At 38.9% G+C, this 15,814-nt stretch overlaps 1 protein-coding gene across 2 annotated transcripts; it reads right to left on the bottom strand.

Moving 5' to 3' along the window:
• Positions 1–5,912: 5,912 nt before the first annotated feature.
• LOC102785596 (putative phosphatase phospho1) lies at positions 5,913–10,566 on the bottom strand. Of its 2 annotated transcripts, none has more exons than XM_006791208.2 (2): positions 10,472–10,566; positions 5,913–8,824 (listed from the first exon to the last, which is right to left on the bottom strand). In XM_006791208.2, the coding sequence occupies exons 1-2, from the start codon at positions 10,482–10,484 to the stop codon at positions 8,025–8,027; spliced, it is 813 nt and encodes a 270-aa protein (XP_006791271.2). In that variant the 5' UTR covers positions 10,485–10,566; the 3' UTR covers positions 5,913–8,024. The 2 variants fall into 2 exon arrangements, with proteins under 2 accessions (XP_006791271.2, XP_087700790.1); XM_087844664.1 differs by lacking the exon at positions 10,472–10,566 and adding an exon at positions 10,344–10,458.
• Positions 10,567–15,814: the final 5,248 nt, after the last annotated feature.

The following is a 15,814-nucleotide window of genomic DNA, read 5'->3' as shown; positions in this document are numbered from 1 at the left end:
TTAACTACTAAATGTCAAAATCTGAGACCATCCCACCTTGGATTTCTTACTTGTTGTTTGTAGGAATCTGGTAACCCTGCTCAACCATACTTATGTTACCTTTTATATCTTAAAAAATACTAAAGGAACAACTGCAAGTTCTGCTGATATTATAAACATCACACAGTCCTTTGTTTTGTCATGTTTTTATAGGGTTATAAGTATTTCTCGCTTATCTTTGTCTTTTTCTTCTCATGGAAGATCGGCAGCGATGAAGGACTTTACTCGGTTTTAATGCGCATGATGGATTAGGTGCGAAATATTCAGCTCAACAATGAATGGGAATGAATGTGAAAAATGTGCTGCTAACATATCTGTCACCTCCACTGATATGTGGAAAAGGTTCATCGCAAACTGTCTGGGTTCATCCTTTTCTTCTTGCTGCACAAATGAAGTCATGAGCCAGGGTTTCATGAAAAGGCCAAAGGCAAGTGTTTTCAGACACATGCTGTATATGGTGCAGTCTGAGACTGAACAGACACCCACTGTTTGTTTCAACTTTGTCCGCTGGGCTTTGGTTACACAGGATAAAAGCTTCCTTAAAGAGCCACTGAATGTATTTCACACATAAAGGTCTGTTTGCTGCACTTCTGGAAGAGAAGACCACCCATACTTGAAAAATAGGTGTGTAATGGCATCTATACCTTTGGTAAGGTGATACTACGATCAGATTACAAAGTAAAAGGAGGTTTGAAAGATGGGGGACAGTTAAGCTGTAATTGGGGGTGCTGTGAAGTTGCAGTGAGGGAGTCCAGGGTGGAAACTATAGATTACAAAATAGGATATTTCAATTGCTGCTATGAAAGTACACTTTATTATATCGCAAACACTGCCTGGTTTCCCGCACGCTGACACACATTCAGCAGATAACTCAGAAATGAAAGCTTCTCAGTGCAGGGAGGATTATTTTGTGATTTTTAGCATCTTCAAGGACACGCAGACACAATTCAGGCATTGTTTTTTCTCTGTGGCTGACGATCTGCAATGAAGGACTCTTGTTTTTATCTCTACAGCTCATCTCAAGGACGTTAGATAAACGTCAGCTCAGACGGCCCACAGTTCCCACTCCTTTCCATTTCTTTCTGTTGCTAACTTTCTTTTTAGGGAGGGCCACCGCCTAACGCTATTAGCATGACTTTTTGGCTCCCAGTGTTCTCTTAAACTATCACTAGAAGAATCAAACGCAGAGCAGTCAAAATGCTTACAAGTCAAATCTGCCTGATAGCACTTTGGCTTAGAAAGCTCACATCCTAATTCAGAGTGACCTCTTACAAGGCCGGAGCCTCTTAACTGAGTTATCTCTCACCTCTGAGGGAGTAATTGAATGGAGAACAATCAATGAGGTTATCCATAAACGCAATCATCTGGCAGCACTGGCCGTTTAAAGCACTTCAACAGTTGAGTGTCATCTCTTACTGGTGGGAGGAAGGGCTGTATCAGCTGATGTATGGAGCTACAACAGGAGGCTGTCATTGACCAGTTTGAGATCCTCAAATACGATTTGTCATCATTCTCCTCAAACTGATGCTAATTGTGTTTTCTATCCATTTATTTACCTCTGGAGGTCATCGAAAAGGGGGTTGGACTACAGGCTGTCTTTTGTTTATTTGACTATACAGACAATACATGTCGTCTCTCCTTAATACCAGCTCAATACGACCTCTATTGAAGAATCAATTCTGGTAAGATCATTTGTGCTGAGAGTTGGAAAAGCCCAGAGCTGGCAGACATGTTTTTCAAAGTGTGATGGATAGATCATACAGAAAAAGGAACTGCAGAACAACATATAGGCAGGGATAGTGAGGGCTACAAGTGTCCTGTACAGTCAGCTTTTTGTTGTGTCATTATCATTGGGGTCCTGGACTGACAACAGAAAATATGACGGTAGACAACAACAATGACACGGAATCACCCGAGGGACGGAGTGACAGGATAAATCAGAGAGAAGAAATCAGATGTGGGGAGAACAATGTCCAAGAGAGTGGGTAAAAAGATTGATCACACAGACTCGTCTTTATCTAATCTGACAGAAGTCAATCCACAGAAGAAGAATGGAGCGTAGGGAGACAAGAGAAGAAGCGCTGGTTAAAAGGCAGCAACAAGGTTACAGCAGATTAAATATGAACAAAACAGGCCGTACAAACAAGAGAGCTGAATCAACGAATTACTTGGCAGACTTCAGCATCATCTTAAACTAACGTGGTGACATGGAGCGCCTCATACGCCATCTCCATCACTGCAGCCTAGAGCTTTTACTGTCATATCCTGTGAGCCATGTTTCATGAATTCACATCAGCACGGCTGTTTGTGCCAGAGGAACCCTGCTTCCATTGATGTCACTTTCTTTTCTTATTAATCTGTGTTGGCTTAAATAATTGGGATAATGTAAGGACTTGCCAAAGTCACATTCACACTGGAGGGCACTCCTGAGCTGATTTAATAGCGACACAATAACTTGGCGCCATCTTCTGGTGAAAAGGTGCCTTTTCATATGTGGTCCTGGGAACCTGCCCCTGACAAGAAAAAGTCAAATCACCCTTTTCTAGCAGAGCCGAGGTGTTAGCATTTAGCCCTTGCTTGTTTCTGAAGAAGTAAAAATTTCTTTAGGTTGGGACACATCATTTAAATTATACTATTTAAACTTCTAAAAGTTTAATTTCAAAAATTCTTAATAATTTCTTTTAGTTTTGCAGGCAAAAAATGACTCATGGATTTTCATTGTCTGTACAGTATTTCTCAAATTGACTGTAAAAGATGTGTAGTTCATAGTACAGTAGCATACAGTAACATGATCAACGTCAGTAAGGATTTAATGCGCTACGAGTTAAATCCAATACAACAGTATTGTTTGATGTTGTCTGTAAAAAGCTGAGTGAATGTGCCACAAACACACACACACTTGGGTTTACAGGAGTTTCTTTTGATTCAGAAAGTTTCTAAACACTAATTAACCCAACAGCCTTTAAACTGGATAAACATGTTATCCAAATAGTGCTTTTATTATAAAGATGTCCCAGAAACTTTGCTGTTTAACTGTTTTCTTTTTCTCATTTTCACAAACAATAAAAAATATTTTTTTTTAGCATTTCATCTCTGTCTTGTGCTTCTGCTACAAAAGTGGTATTATTCTTTCCTCCTCTTGCGCCTCATGATAAATAAACATATCATCTCCTTTGAGAAGGAAGATTAGATCTCCTGTGCCTCTGAGATGCTCACCGTTTCCTCCCCCACATCACTCCCTCATCTTTTAATTTCGTCAACACAGCCTTGACGTCATCTCTCCCTAAACATAAACTTCAAACCAACAACATCAACAAGTAACAATTACAGACTCGTACCACCCCAAACTAAAACCAGACTTTACTGTTCTGGTTGCTAAAAAAAAAAAGGAAAAGGAAAATAAAATCTTCTCTTTGTAAATGCAATCTTGACTTAATCTAAATTCACTATTTTCAAGAAATTGAGTTTTTCTCACAACATAATTTAATTTTGAAATGTATCCTTATTTGGGAACAGCTGTGGACAAAACAGTCTTTTGTTAAAGTGTTTTTCTTGGCTTGATGCTCTCTTCCAATGAGGATCCAAATTATAAAGTCCAAGTTCAACTGATCAGGCACAACCTTACAACCATGTGCCTTATTTTGCATTATCCTGTTGAAAGAGGCCACAGCCGTCAGAGAATACCATTTCCATGAAAGGGTGTACATGGTCTGCAACACAGAGGTTAGGTAGGTGGTACGTGTCAAAGTAACATCCACATGGATGCAAGGATCCAAGGCTTCCCAACAAAGCATCTTGCCTTCTTCCCGTAGTGCATTCTGGTTTTCCTGCCTGTTGAGTGAGACAACTTTTAATAGATTCTCACCACTGCAACAACACACAAAAGCTTTGGTTTTGAAGATGCTCTATATAATCAGAAATTTTAACTTACAGGTGGCAACAAGATGTTCCTTTTTTCTCCATAAAACACTATCCGGTTCAGTTCCTTTAAATTTGTATAGTGCCAAGTCACAAATGTTCCCCTTTATAAACTGTAACATAAAGATCCTACATAATTAGAGATAAACACGAATCTGATCATCCCATAAGCAAGCAGTTGGTGACAGTGGGGAGGAATAATCCCTTTTAACTGGAAGAGGCTTCAGGGACTGCTACAACTAGCAGCTATAAAATAAACTTTTAAGTTTAGATTTTAGTTTAGAATTTTATTAATATTTTAGTTAATATTTTTGAATATCAGTGGTCAGCTGATTATAATGTTTAAATAATTTTTACATCTACGTATTAAATAGGAATGGCTCTTTAGAGGAACTGGAGTCTAATAATCTTTAGTACAATCACTTGTGTACTTAACCTCCCTCCTCCTGTTTTTGGTTAGGGCTAGGGATGGGTATTGATAAGATTTTCACGATTCCGATTCCATTTTCGATTCTGTTTAACGATTTGATTCTTTATCGATTCTCTTATCGATTCTTTTTAAAAAAAGGAGAACACTAAGTTCGATTAGCTTAGAACTTTGTTTTATATCTTCTCTTTGAGCAAGATAGAAATTTAGGAGTAACATGGCCTTACAAACCCAGCAGTGAGATCTTAAGAGATCCGCAGCCTATGGCTCTTCAATGGGGTGTCACAGGGTCCCCGGGGAAAAAAAATGTAAATGTAAAATAATAAAATAAACATTCTTCTGTAGCAATAACAAAGTATAACATAAATTATTCTGTAGCAATTACACAAGAATATCCAGTAATGTCCCTGCCTACAATTAAACACATTCACTTACTGAAAATCGGGGGCATCTGCTGTGGCAAATGGGTGCAAGCCTTTTACTGCTTGGTGACATTCGTCTATCCTGGCCTGAAAGGAGACGCTACCGGTAGACTGCAGCGAGAACTGCCAGCATCTGAGCCAGACTCTGTCTGTCTCTCTCATCATGGTCACCTAAATGCACAGTAATGGCAGGTTTTGTAATAGGGCAGATCGCGCTAACATAATATGCACTGTTAGTTGATTATTTACCTGGCGCATTAATGGCAGAGGACTTACAAACGTTACCGCTGCTTCTGGGTTGAGATTCACGAGTCCGGAGCGGAATTAAAAACATGACATTCATTTAAGGTTATCGCGTGTTTTGTGAGCAAATGCTTTTGCATATTCGTAGAGTTTCCTCCCTTAAATGAAATATCTACTTTTCAAGTATTGCAAGTTGCCCTGTTGTCATCCGTTCTCGTAAAGTATAATCAAACTTTTGAGCGTTTGAGCCGCTTAGGCGTCGTGTTTCCTGCCAGGTAAATGACGCTCCGCAACCAGTTCGAAGGTATTGAAACAGTGGGAACCAGTTCTCAACAAGAACCGGTTTTCGATACCCATATTTTACTTTAATCCCTAACTGGTTTGTTTGACAAGCCTTTCCTCAAAAGCCTTAAACTTCAGCTTGGTTTTTATTCTTTTCTTAAACTTAACTTAAAAGTCAAACCAGTCGTTAAAGTCATCTTGTCAGTCAAGACTTCTACCTAAATTTAAAGCATGGGTTTCTATCAATGACCTTGTGGAGATCGTTCATGGTTTCATCACATCCTGACTAGGAAAAGGCAATTTGTTGAACTAAGAAAAACACTAACACTGATATCATGATTGCAGTTGCTGACTGGTATACAAACCCCAACTGAAACTATACTTCTTCTCAAAGGCCATTTCAGCTTAAGATGAATTATAACTGTATTATTTTCTCCAGTATATTTTTTATACTGTAAAAAGATTTGCTGTGCTCAAGCTCTGTGGTGTTTTTGCATGTGCTGTTATAAATTAGAACTCATCTTTACGGGGTGTTGATTTTGTGTCACAGATATAAACCAGACAACAAAAACACATTGTCAGGTAATGGCTTTATATTCCTGTTAATATGATACATTACACGCATAATAGAACTTTTGATGTAATGAATATACAACAAACCGCAAAATCAAAAAACAAGACCTTTACTTCCCCCCCATTGTTGTAATATAAGCACGGTTGTCTAAAAATCGCAATATTGAAGTGATCTGTGGTTGAGTAACACACATAAAAATATCATAAGTCAAGTTTTTCATCCAGTATAACCTCTCTGTATAGAGCATTTAGTTATTGCACCAAAGTCTATTTTAATTTTACAGGTACACAGATTTAAAGTAAACTAATGTTTTTACAGTCTTAAATCATGATCTCTACAATTACAGTATGATACAGAGGAACGCCCACAGCATATTTGTAACACAGCATTGGATAAGAATTAGGTTTAGAGCGCAGTAAATTTCAGAGTCAGACTCATGAACATCTATAAGTTCACAAGTAAAATTTGTTTGGTTGAAATTCAACAGTACAAAATAAACAAATCCTGCTATATGATGTTGCTTGTTTAAGTCTCCCTTCCCTGAGAAATTAAAAAACACCCCTTAAAGTAAATTTCCAGCACTTACACAACAATTTGCCATTTGTTAAGGCTAAAAAAAATGTCACCAGTTACACACACTACTTTACCGTTTTACTTCTTTTCATTAGCACCCACTTTTCCCTTTACAAACATGGACTTTATTCAACAAGCAAACAGAACTCTCGAGTATCAAATTCTTCTTGGTAAAGACAGACAGCATTAACCTAACATAGTTCAATATTAGCTTTTCTAATGCTGAAACCAGTCTCACAAGGGATTCAAGACTTAACAGATGTAAAGTATTGCTGTAAACAAAAAATGAAGAAAAGAATACCCTTCAATGCATTAATTAACTCTTCATAGTCAATACCAAACAATACTAAGTATATATTTTTCCCCTGTTGCAAGTTTAGTGAGGAAGAAATGAATTTACATGCTGAGGTAATTATGCAGATATACTGAAAATCATCATCGACTGGGAAAGCATTCAAATATAAAGAAGAACTTCTTTATCCTGACCCAAAATGAAAACATCTTATCAGTAAAAATAATCACTAGAAGTTTTTAATATGGTATGATTCCATTACATTAACCCTTCTAAAATCGGTACAGTGCATTTGGCTTTTTTCCATTCTTTCAGAGGGACAGGGAATAACGTTAGGCCGACCGGCAGCTGCGTGTCTACGGCATGCCTGGTGTAAATTACTGTTGTGCAATCAAGCCCAGATTAAGTATCAGTAATGGGAGGTGGGGAGTGCACAGGTACTGGCGTATGTCATCTTATCTCTTATCTTTTTCTGACCTTGTTCTTGGCTACACAACATGGTCTTATGTCCCAGAAAGTTTCATAACACCTGGCCCTACTTATGTGGACGTAGATGGAGTGTTTTTAAAGGAAGCGTGACAAAAGAGAAAAAGTTTAAATCTCTGCATGAATGAAATCTCATACAGTTAAGATGAGAAGCAAACCATCAGAGTTCGCATTGCTCAAAAATGTAAACTACACGTGTACCGAAGGGGATGGTTGCTTCATAAAACGGCAACTTCAGAGCACGCATGACAATTTGGTTACGAAGTTCTCTCCCATTTATCAGACTTGATAAGGAGAACAAAGTGCATAATGAATACTGCATATCTATTATTGATCAAATATCCTTGCTATTACTAGCTAAATGAATTTTAATACCACGCGAGTTACAATGCGGCATACATGTTTAATACCAGAGTAATTGGGATGAAATAGCCTTTTATATTTATATATATATATTTATCTTTAAAAACCATTAGCACTATGAGTTAACCATTTGCTGGCTAGCTTATCGTAGCATAGAGAGTGGCCTGATACAAAAAGGAATCTGCTATTTAGAACCTGTTACTACCACATTTGATCATTTTCAATTAAGATTTCACAAAGTTGAAGAATAAAAATAAAATAAATCCTACATCTGTAGGATAGTCTGGTTGTTGCTCGGCTAAAATCATGCATAACCTGCCTGCCAAGTGGACTAGTGTTGGTGCACCTTTATTGCACTTGTTCCCCTCTTACAGACCTTCTTTCACAAGTACAGACATGCAGTTCTCAGCTCTCCTCCACTATTTTCTTCAGGCAGTCTACTATGTCTTCGCCACTGACCCAAGGTACACTGTTTGTTTTGAACTTGGCAGACTGCTGAAACTCCTTCACCAGCCTGTGCATTGGAAAGTCTTTCCTGGGGAAAGCCGTGTCCCGGGGCCCCAAAGCCAGAGAAGGGCAGATGTCATTGGCCCCATCTCCAATATAGAAGACCCTCTGAAAGGGAACGCCGCCACGCTCCTTCTGCCGCTCCGCCAAATACTCCCGAAGGATCACCTGCTTGCACATGTTATCAGGACAACGGGGGCATGAGTGCGAGTGGAAAGGGAGGAGCACAAGCTGACCAGCCGCATTAAAACTGGACGAGTTTGTGAAAATCTTTCTGAAAAGGTCACGCACCCCAGCATGCCTAAGCCAGGTTTCAATAAAATACATGTTGGCATCGGAGACCACCACAAGCTCAAAGTCCTGCTGGTGGCTCTTCAGATACTGGAAGAGATTCATGAGGCCTTGATTTGGTGGGATCTTCTCCACTGCTGAATGAATGGAGTCTTTAGAGACGCCCTGCTCAGCCATGTAGGCCAAAATCTTCTGCGTGTGTTCATTGTAGTGCCCCTCCCTGTAACTGTTTTTCAGCCAGGCAGGGAGCTCTTTGTCTGGCAGAGCACGCACCAGTGCATCGTCGCTGCTTTCGCAAATGATGGTCTCGTCGAAGTCAAACAACACCAAAAAGCGTTGATCCTGTGGTGCGGCAGGCGTTAACGGAGCTGTCATCTTTGGTGAGTGATTTCTTTCTGGATTTCTTTCTGGGGGAGGAAAAAAAGCAGAGGTGGAAGGAATGAAACAGAGTGCCCTTTTTTTTCTCACCGTCAAGGACAGCAGACTCTGAAGCACACTGTTTTATAGCATCCTGGTGTAAAACTTTAATGGCGAGAAGCCAAAAAAGCCATCAATCAGAGTTTAAATCACAGAGAGTTCAGGGTTAAATTAAACTGAAGCACCAGACCAGGCGAGGAAAACAACAACATGCATTAAGACTCTTAATGAGGCTATGAGCTGAAGGGGAAATGTGTGTTTACAAGAGTAAAGGAAGGGAGTTTAAATGAAACAAAAGTACCTCATAAACAGGATGTTCATTGCAATTAATGAAAGAAAAAAAAACAACAACCCCAAAGAAGGGCAAATTGTTAAACTCTTTATCTAAATCTCTTTCCACACAGACATGCCTTCAGTCCTTTTAAAATCAATTATTTAAACTTAGAGGCCACATCTTCCAGCAGTGCCAGTCTCTTGTTTACATAGCTGATATATAGCACAAGGCTTCCCCTTTTACAGGCCTGTTGTAACTCCAGCGAAGAGAGGCCTGATTATGTCACAGACGTTTGGTGAGATGTTAAATCTACTGGAGTAGTTACTGTGAAATGTAGACATTTTTATGAAAAGAGCTATGATTCCTCTGAATTGAAGATGAACAGGAGTGTATATTTTGAAAAATGTAAAGCTTTAACAATTTTTTTTTCTGTAACCTCCTTTTAGTTTTCATGCCAAGTTTTAAAACTTGACATAAATATGTCATATTTGCAGATATGGCAATTAATCTTTAGACACCTCATGGCAGAAACGAAAAGCAAAGGTGTTAACAGTGGGATGCATTCCACTTGTCTGGCGTGTGTGTGAAAATGAGCCATTATTAAATTCACGTGAGCATTTTCCCGCCAAGGTAGGAAACATTAAAGGTGGCAGATCAGAGAAAAGAAATGATTTGATAAGAGATGTCACATGTCATCTGCATCACTACAGAAAACAAAACAAAAAAAAATAATAATCAAAATTATAAAAGAAAATTGTAAAATAATCAATGCCAGTGTTTCTGACACTTTTGGATGAGTAAACATAGCCCGGGTCAAATTGACCCAGGAACATAATTGGTGTTCCTGGAAACCAACATAACAGGAGTGTGATGGATAACGAATACGCCCTAGAAGGTCAGGCTGATTTTACAACCATGTTATTAAACCAGCACTGCAATCTAGCTGTACCTGTGATTGCGACAGAGGGCATTGGGTGCATACAGGAAGTAAAACAAGAAGACCTGACTTGATCGATTGGTAATATTTGCATAACATTCATAACATGTAAGTGTACAACAAACAGGCTGCCTCCATGAACTAAAAATGACATGCAACCTGCAGCTTTGGTGCACACATGTGCCAAGTGAGCACAAGCCTGATCTCCCCAGCAGCCACTGCGTTATTAATAGCACACATTTACACACTAAGCTATCTAATTTTAACCCCGGCGAACTATTTCTGTATGAGCGGTTACCTCTGAAAGTCATAAGCCGGTCATTGCATGAACGGAGCAGAATAAAAGGCTAATGTAACCATTTAAATGTGACACACGTTAAAAAATAAAAGAAGAAGAAAAATAACACAGAGAGGAAAACGGCCTACCGGTGGAGGGCATATATAAGCGGGGATGGTCGGCTAGGTGTCCGGCTCCCGGATCCGCGTCCCAGTGACGCGGTAAGATTTTTTAAAGGAGACTCCACAGCGGATCGAGGGTATTCCCATTTAAAGCCGTTGCGTCAAGCAAGCCGATGTAAACACGTGATTTCCGCCATGACCTTCCAAAGTAAAAGCTTCAGCGAGTAGCTTAAGTGTACTTGGTGAACCTATATTAAATGTACGGTACACTGTTACGGTTATGTAAACAAATACAACAGTAATGATAAGATGATTCAAAGTAGCTGAAACATAATGGCAAAAATATGGCAAAAATAAAATAATGGCAAAAATAAAGTGGTCCAGTTACACAATTTTTATGATAGCTTTTTTTTTTCTTTTCATAAAATAAATTTTAGAGCAGTGGTGGGAAAGTAATTTTTCCTCAGAACCACATGGGAAACTGGGATTGTTTCTCATAGTCTTATAGGAGGATATAAGAAGGGAACAGACAGAACTTACTTCAGCTTATTGTTGTGCCTCTTCACAAGAGTCTCAGTTTCTCATGTGTAATTAATTGCTCACTAACTAACTAACTGCAAATACCTCATATATAATTCATTGTTGTCATGAAGGACAGTGTGTTTTCATAATTTAAAACATTCTTAGTACTCTGTTAAAGTAGTGAGCTGATACCATGCCAAATGTGCCCAGGTATTACTTTTTTGTCCTCTATAAAGTTTAAGATGAACTAAAATTGTACATTTTTGCAAATACAACAGTTATTATAAATGTACTAGTAGCTTAAATCTCATGTGTGGTGAATCTACTGAAAATTGTCCCATTTTATCTCATCCAAGTACTTCATAATACATTCTTACTTTACAACATGAAACGCAACCTTTAAACAGACAGGAAATTATAAAACATTGTGAAATGTCTGCGTAGGTTCTCAGTAATCCAGGTCATAGTAGTTGTAAGAGCCTCACCCCAATCCGATTTACTCCCTGGCCTTACCATCACATATTTGAAATACAACAAGGGTTGTGTTACTCAAAGGTCAACATCTTTAAAGAAGAAGCTCAAATGAAGAAACACCTACTGGTTTATTCAAGATGACACTTGGTTTAAAATCAAAACACAAGAGGTAGAGGTTTCATGAACACATGAGCTGAGTGGATGAAAACATCAAGTTCACCAAGAAAAATAGATACCTATTTGATTCCCATTGGAGTGGGTATTGTAGTTCAAAGAGTAGGTCAGAGACCTACCACCCACTGGAGCATAAACATTCCCTATGAGGCTGAAGGGAAATAAAAGGAATACACATGTAAAGAAATCTCTTAAAACATATGATGGGATAGAGCAATATCTCAGAGATTTCACCCCTCAGCTGTGATGATGTTAATGATCATTTTTCACACCTTGGCTCATGTGGCGACACACGTGATCAATAGTGGGTTAACGACAAGTTCAGCACATGGAGTTATCTGAGCTTGAGAACCTGTTAAGGGTCCTTTTGCTTTAAAATTCAATTCAATTTTCAATTCAGTTTTATTTATATAGCGCCAAATCAAAACAACAGTCGCCTCAAGGCACTTTATGTTGTAAGGTAGACCCTACAATAATACACACAGAGAAAAACTCAATCATACGATCCCCTATGAGCAAGCACTTTGGCAACAGTGGGAAGGAAAAACTCCCTTTTTACAGGAAGAAACCTCCGGCAGAACCAGGCTCACTATATGCTTTAGCAAAAAGGAAAGTTTTAACCCTTAAAAGTAGAGATAGTGTCTGTCTCGAATCCAAACTGGGAGCTGGTTCCACAGAAGAGGGGCCTGTAAAAACTGAAGGCTCTGCCTCCCATTCTACTTTTAAATACTCTAGGAACAACAAGTAAGCCTGCAATGCGAGAGCGAAGTGCTCTAATGAGGTAATATGGTACCACAAGGTCATTAAGATAAGATGGGGCCTGATTATTTAAGACCTTGTATGTGAGGAGCAGGATTTTGAATTTAATTCTGGATTTAACAGGGAGCCAGTGAAGGGAAGCCAATAGAGGAGAAATATGCTCTCTCTTTCTAGTCTCTGTCAGTACTCTTGCTGCAGCATTTTGGGTTAATTGCACTTAATACAATTTCCCATGGGAAAATGTGTACAAAGGCAACATATGCTTCATTTTGTAATTTGTGTTTTTACAGTGATTTTGCTCAATTTTGAAACATTTTTAAAATAACTCAAGTTTAATTTTTTTTAAAGAAAGAAAAAACATATTTAATATATAATTATTTACCAACTTTGTTAACATGTCCTGCACCACTGATCAAGTAATTTCTGATCAAGCTGACAAAGATATTTACCAGATAATACTTTCAGTCACTGCCCTTAAACTTTGCTAAAGCATCCATCCATTCACTCACTTCTGCTTATCCAGTTCAGAGCAGCACTTGGGCTCGGCCTGTCCCAGCTGTGCATCTCTCAAGAGACAGAGAGACAGGCCACCATTCACACTTGTGTTTCTGTGAATGTGAGTAATTGAAAGTAGCAAGAGAAGTTTTATTGAACTCGCTTTTGCACACAGAAAACTTGTTACAACATTTCATTGTGCAAAAATATTTTTTCTCCACCTTGTCATTGAAAACAGTGTCAGGGGAGTGCTGAACTACATTCCCTGTCACGGTTTACTTAACAGTATAGCAGCTGTCCCCATGCTGTTTCTGGGTCTGGCCTTGGCACACCCTGTAACTGGACTCCATAGCTCGGTGTCATAATTTACAGAGCTGTATACGGCCTACCGGGTTTAAAGTACATTTCAGTTTATCAACAGCTGACCTACTAATAACTGACAAGTAAACTGATAAATAAACTGCTTTTTTTCCTTTTACTGTGGTGACGTGTTGCAGGTCGGAAAAAACTCAAGCTGTCCCTTCGCCTGATGGTGGAAATATTCCTCTAAAAATATACAGAGGCATTCTTGTATCAGCAGCAGTCACAAGTATGAGATTGTTATATACAGCTAACAGCTAAGGGTTAAGAGGTTTGACGTTCATAAATCCTAAATCATACATTGTCATTTTATTCCTCTGCATGTGTGTGAATGCTTCTTCTATAAGCCTAGATAAATTTTGCCTACATCCAATTTGTCGTATGGCTACTAGAATAACTTGTAGTTTAAAGCTATGTACATACAGTCATATGAAAAAGAAAGTTTTAACAGGACTTGATGGGAAAAAAAAGACTAACTTGTGTCTTTGGCAGCAGTAGCTTGTTATAAGCATTTTCTATATGACTTTTGGCCCGTTTTACAGCATTGCTTTAGGTCATTGAGATTTTCACACACTTGTTAAGGGTCTTTTAACGACCCTTCACAAGATTTCAGATGGGCTGAGATCTAGACTTTAATGGGCCATTCCATTGCAAATTTGCTTCTGTGCTTGGACTCACTGACATGTGCATGCCCTATTTTAGGCCAAGCTTTAGCTGTGAGATGGCCTCACATTTGACACTAGATTACTCAGCAGTTTCTCAACACCTTAATTACTTCTTAACACAGAATAACTGCTATGATGCCTTCCAGTCAGGTTTTAGACAGAACCACAGCACTGAAACTGCTCTGACCAAAGTGTTTAATGACATATGTCTGAATACAGACAGTGGAAAAATGTCTGTTTTAGTTTTACTGGATTTCAGTGCAGCATTTGATACAGTTGACCACAACATATTACTCAAACGACTGGAGAACTGGGCAGGTCTTTCAGGAACTGTACTAAACTGGTTCAAAACATACTTAGAAAACAGGAAATACTTTGTATCAATAGGTAACTTCACATCTGAGCAGACAAGTATCACATATGTAGTCCCCCAAGGTTCCATCTTGGGACCCCTTCTGTTTAACATTTACATGCTCCCACTGGCACAGATTATAAAGAACAACAAAATAAACTATCACAGCTATGTAGATGATACAAAAATATATATCACAATGTCACCAGGAGACCGAGGCCCTGTATAGGCTCTTGGTAAATGCATTGAGGAAATTAATGACTGGTTGTGCCACAATTTTCTCCAGCTAAACAAAAACAAAACTGAAGTAATAGTCTTTGGAGCCAAAGAAAAACGATTACAGGTCACCAGAGAACTTCAATCTCTACACCTAAAAACCACCAACCAGGCGAGAAATGTGGGTGTAGTGATGGATGCAGACCTAAACTTAGAAAAACACATTAAGACAATAACAAAGTCAGCTTACTATCACCTCAAGAATATTTCAAGGATAAAAGATCTGATGTCTCAACAGGACCTGGAAAAACTAGTCCATGCATTCATCTTTAGTAGGCTTGACTACTGTAACAGCATCTTTACAGGTCTACCTAAAAAAGCAGTCAGACAACTACAGCTCATTCAGAACTCTGCTGCTCGAGTCCTCACTAAAACCAAAAAAGTGGACCACATCAGTCCAGCTCTGAGGTCTTTACACTGGCTGCCTGTCCGTCAGAGGATATACTTTAAAGTTCTGATGCTGGTCTATAAAGCTCTGAATGGTTTAGGACCAAAATACATCAGTGACCTCCTGACCCAGTATGAACCTTCCAGATCCCTCAGGTCATCTGGATCCGGTTTTTTATCAGTTCCCAGAGTCAGAACCAGACACGGAGAAGCTGCATTCAGCTTTTATGCTCCACATATCTGGAACAAACTCCCAGAAAGCCTCAAATCAGCTGAAACACTCAGTTTATTTAAATCCAGGTTGAAGACTCACCTATTCTCAGCTGCATTTGAATAAAGCACCAAATCCACACTGTTTTACTTTTAAGCTTAAATTTCAAAACTTACATTTTAACTACTGATTTTATCTACTGCTCCTTTCTTTTTTCCATTTTAAATCATGCTTTTTATTTGTTTTTATTTTTCAATGTCTCTGTAAAGCACTTTGAATCACTTTGCTGTTGAATTGTGCTATATAAATAAACTTGCCTTGCCTACTCTAGGTTAGGTGTTCCCTGTGCTTGACATTTGGTATGAGGTGTTCGAGGTGTGGTTTTTACCAAATATGGTTTTGTAGAGACAAATTTGCTGGAACCCCCACTCCTGGGAAGGTTGTGACATTTTTGTTGTTTTAACACAGCTGAATGCTGCAGAACAACAAACTGTCAAAACGTCTGCTTTTACAGACAAGGTGGTGATCGGTTAAAGTTCATTTGAATAGCAGCGCTGACTGCTACTTACTTTCTCAATCCTGTTGATGTTATTTTCTGTCCTACTGTAGGACAGAACTGTACAACTGTAGCTTGCCTCCACCAGTGTGTGAATGTGAGAGTGAATGAATAGTGGAATTGTACAGCACTTTGAGGG

The sequence above is a fragment of the Neolamprologus brichardi genome, chromosome 8 (assembly GCF_056152115.1).
Source record: "Neolamprologus brichardi isolate AB-2024 chromosome 8, ASM5615211v1, whole genome shotgun sequence".
Taxonomy (NCBI): Eukaryota; Metazoa; Chordata; class Actinopteri; order Cichliformes; family Cichlidae; genus Neolamprologus; species Neolamprologus brichardi.
Note: the sequence above shows the minus strand (reverse complement) of the source record. Positions and strands in the feature narration are given on the sequence as shown.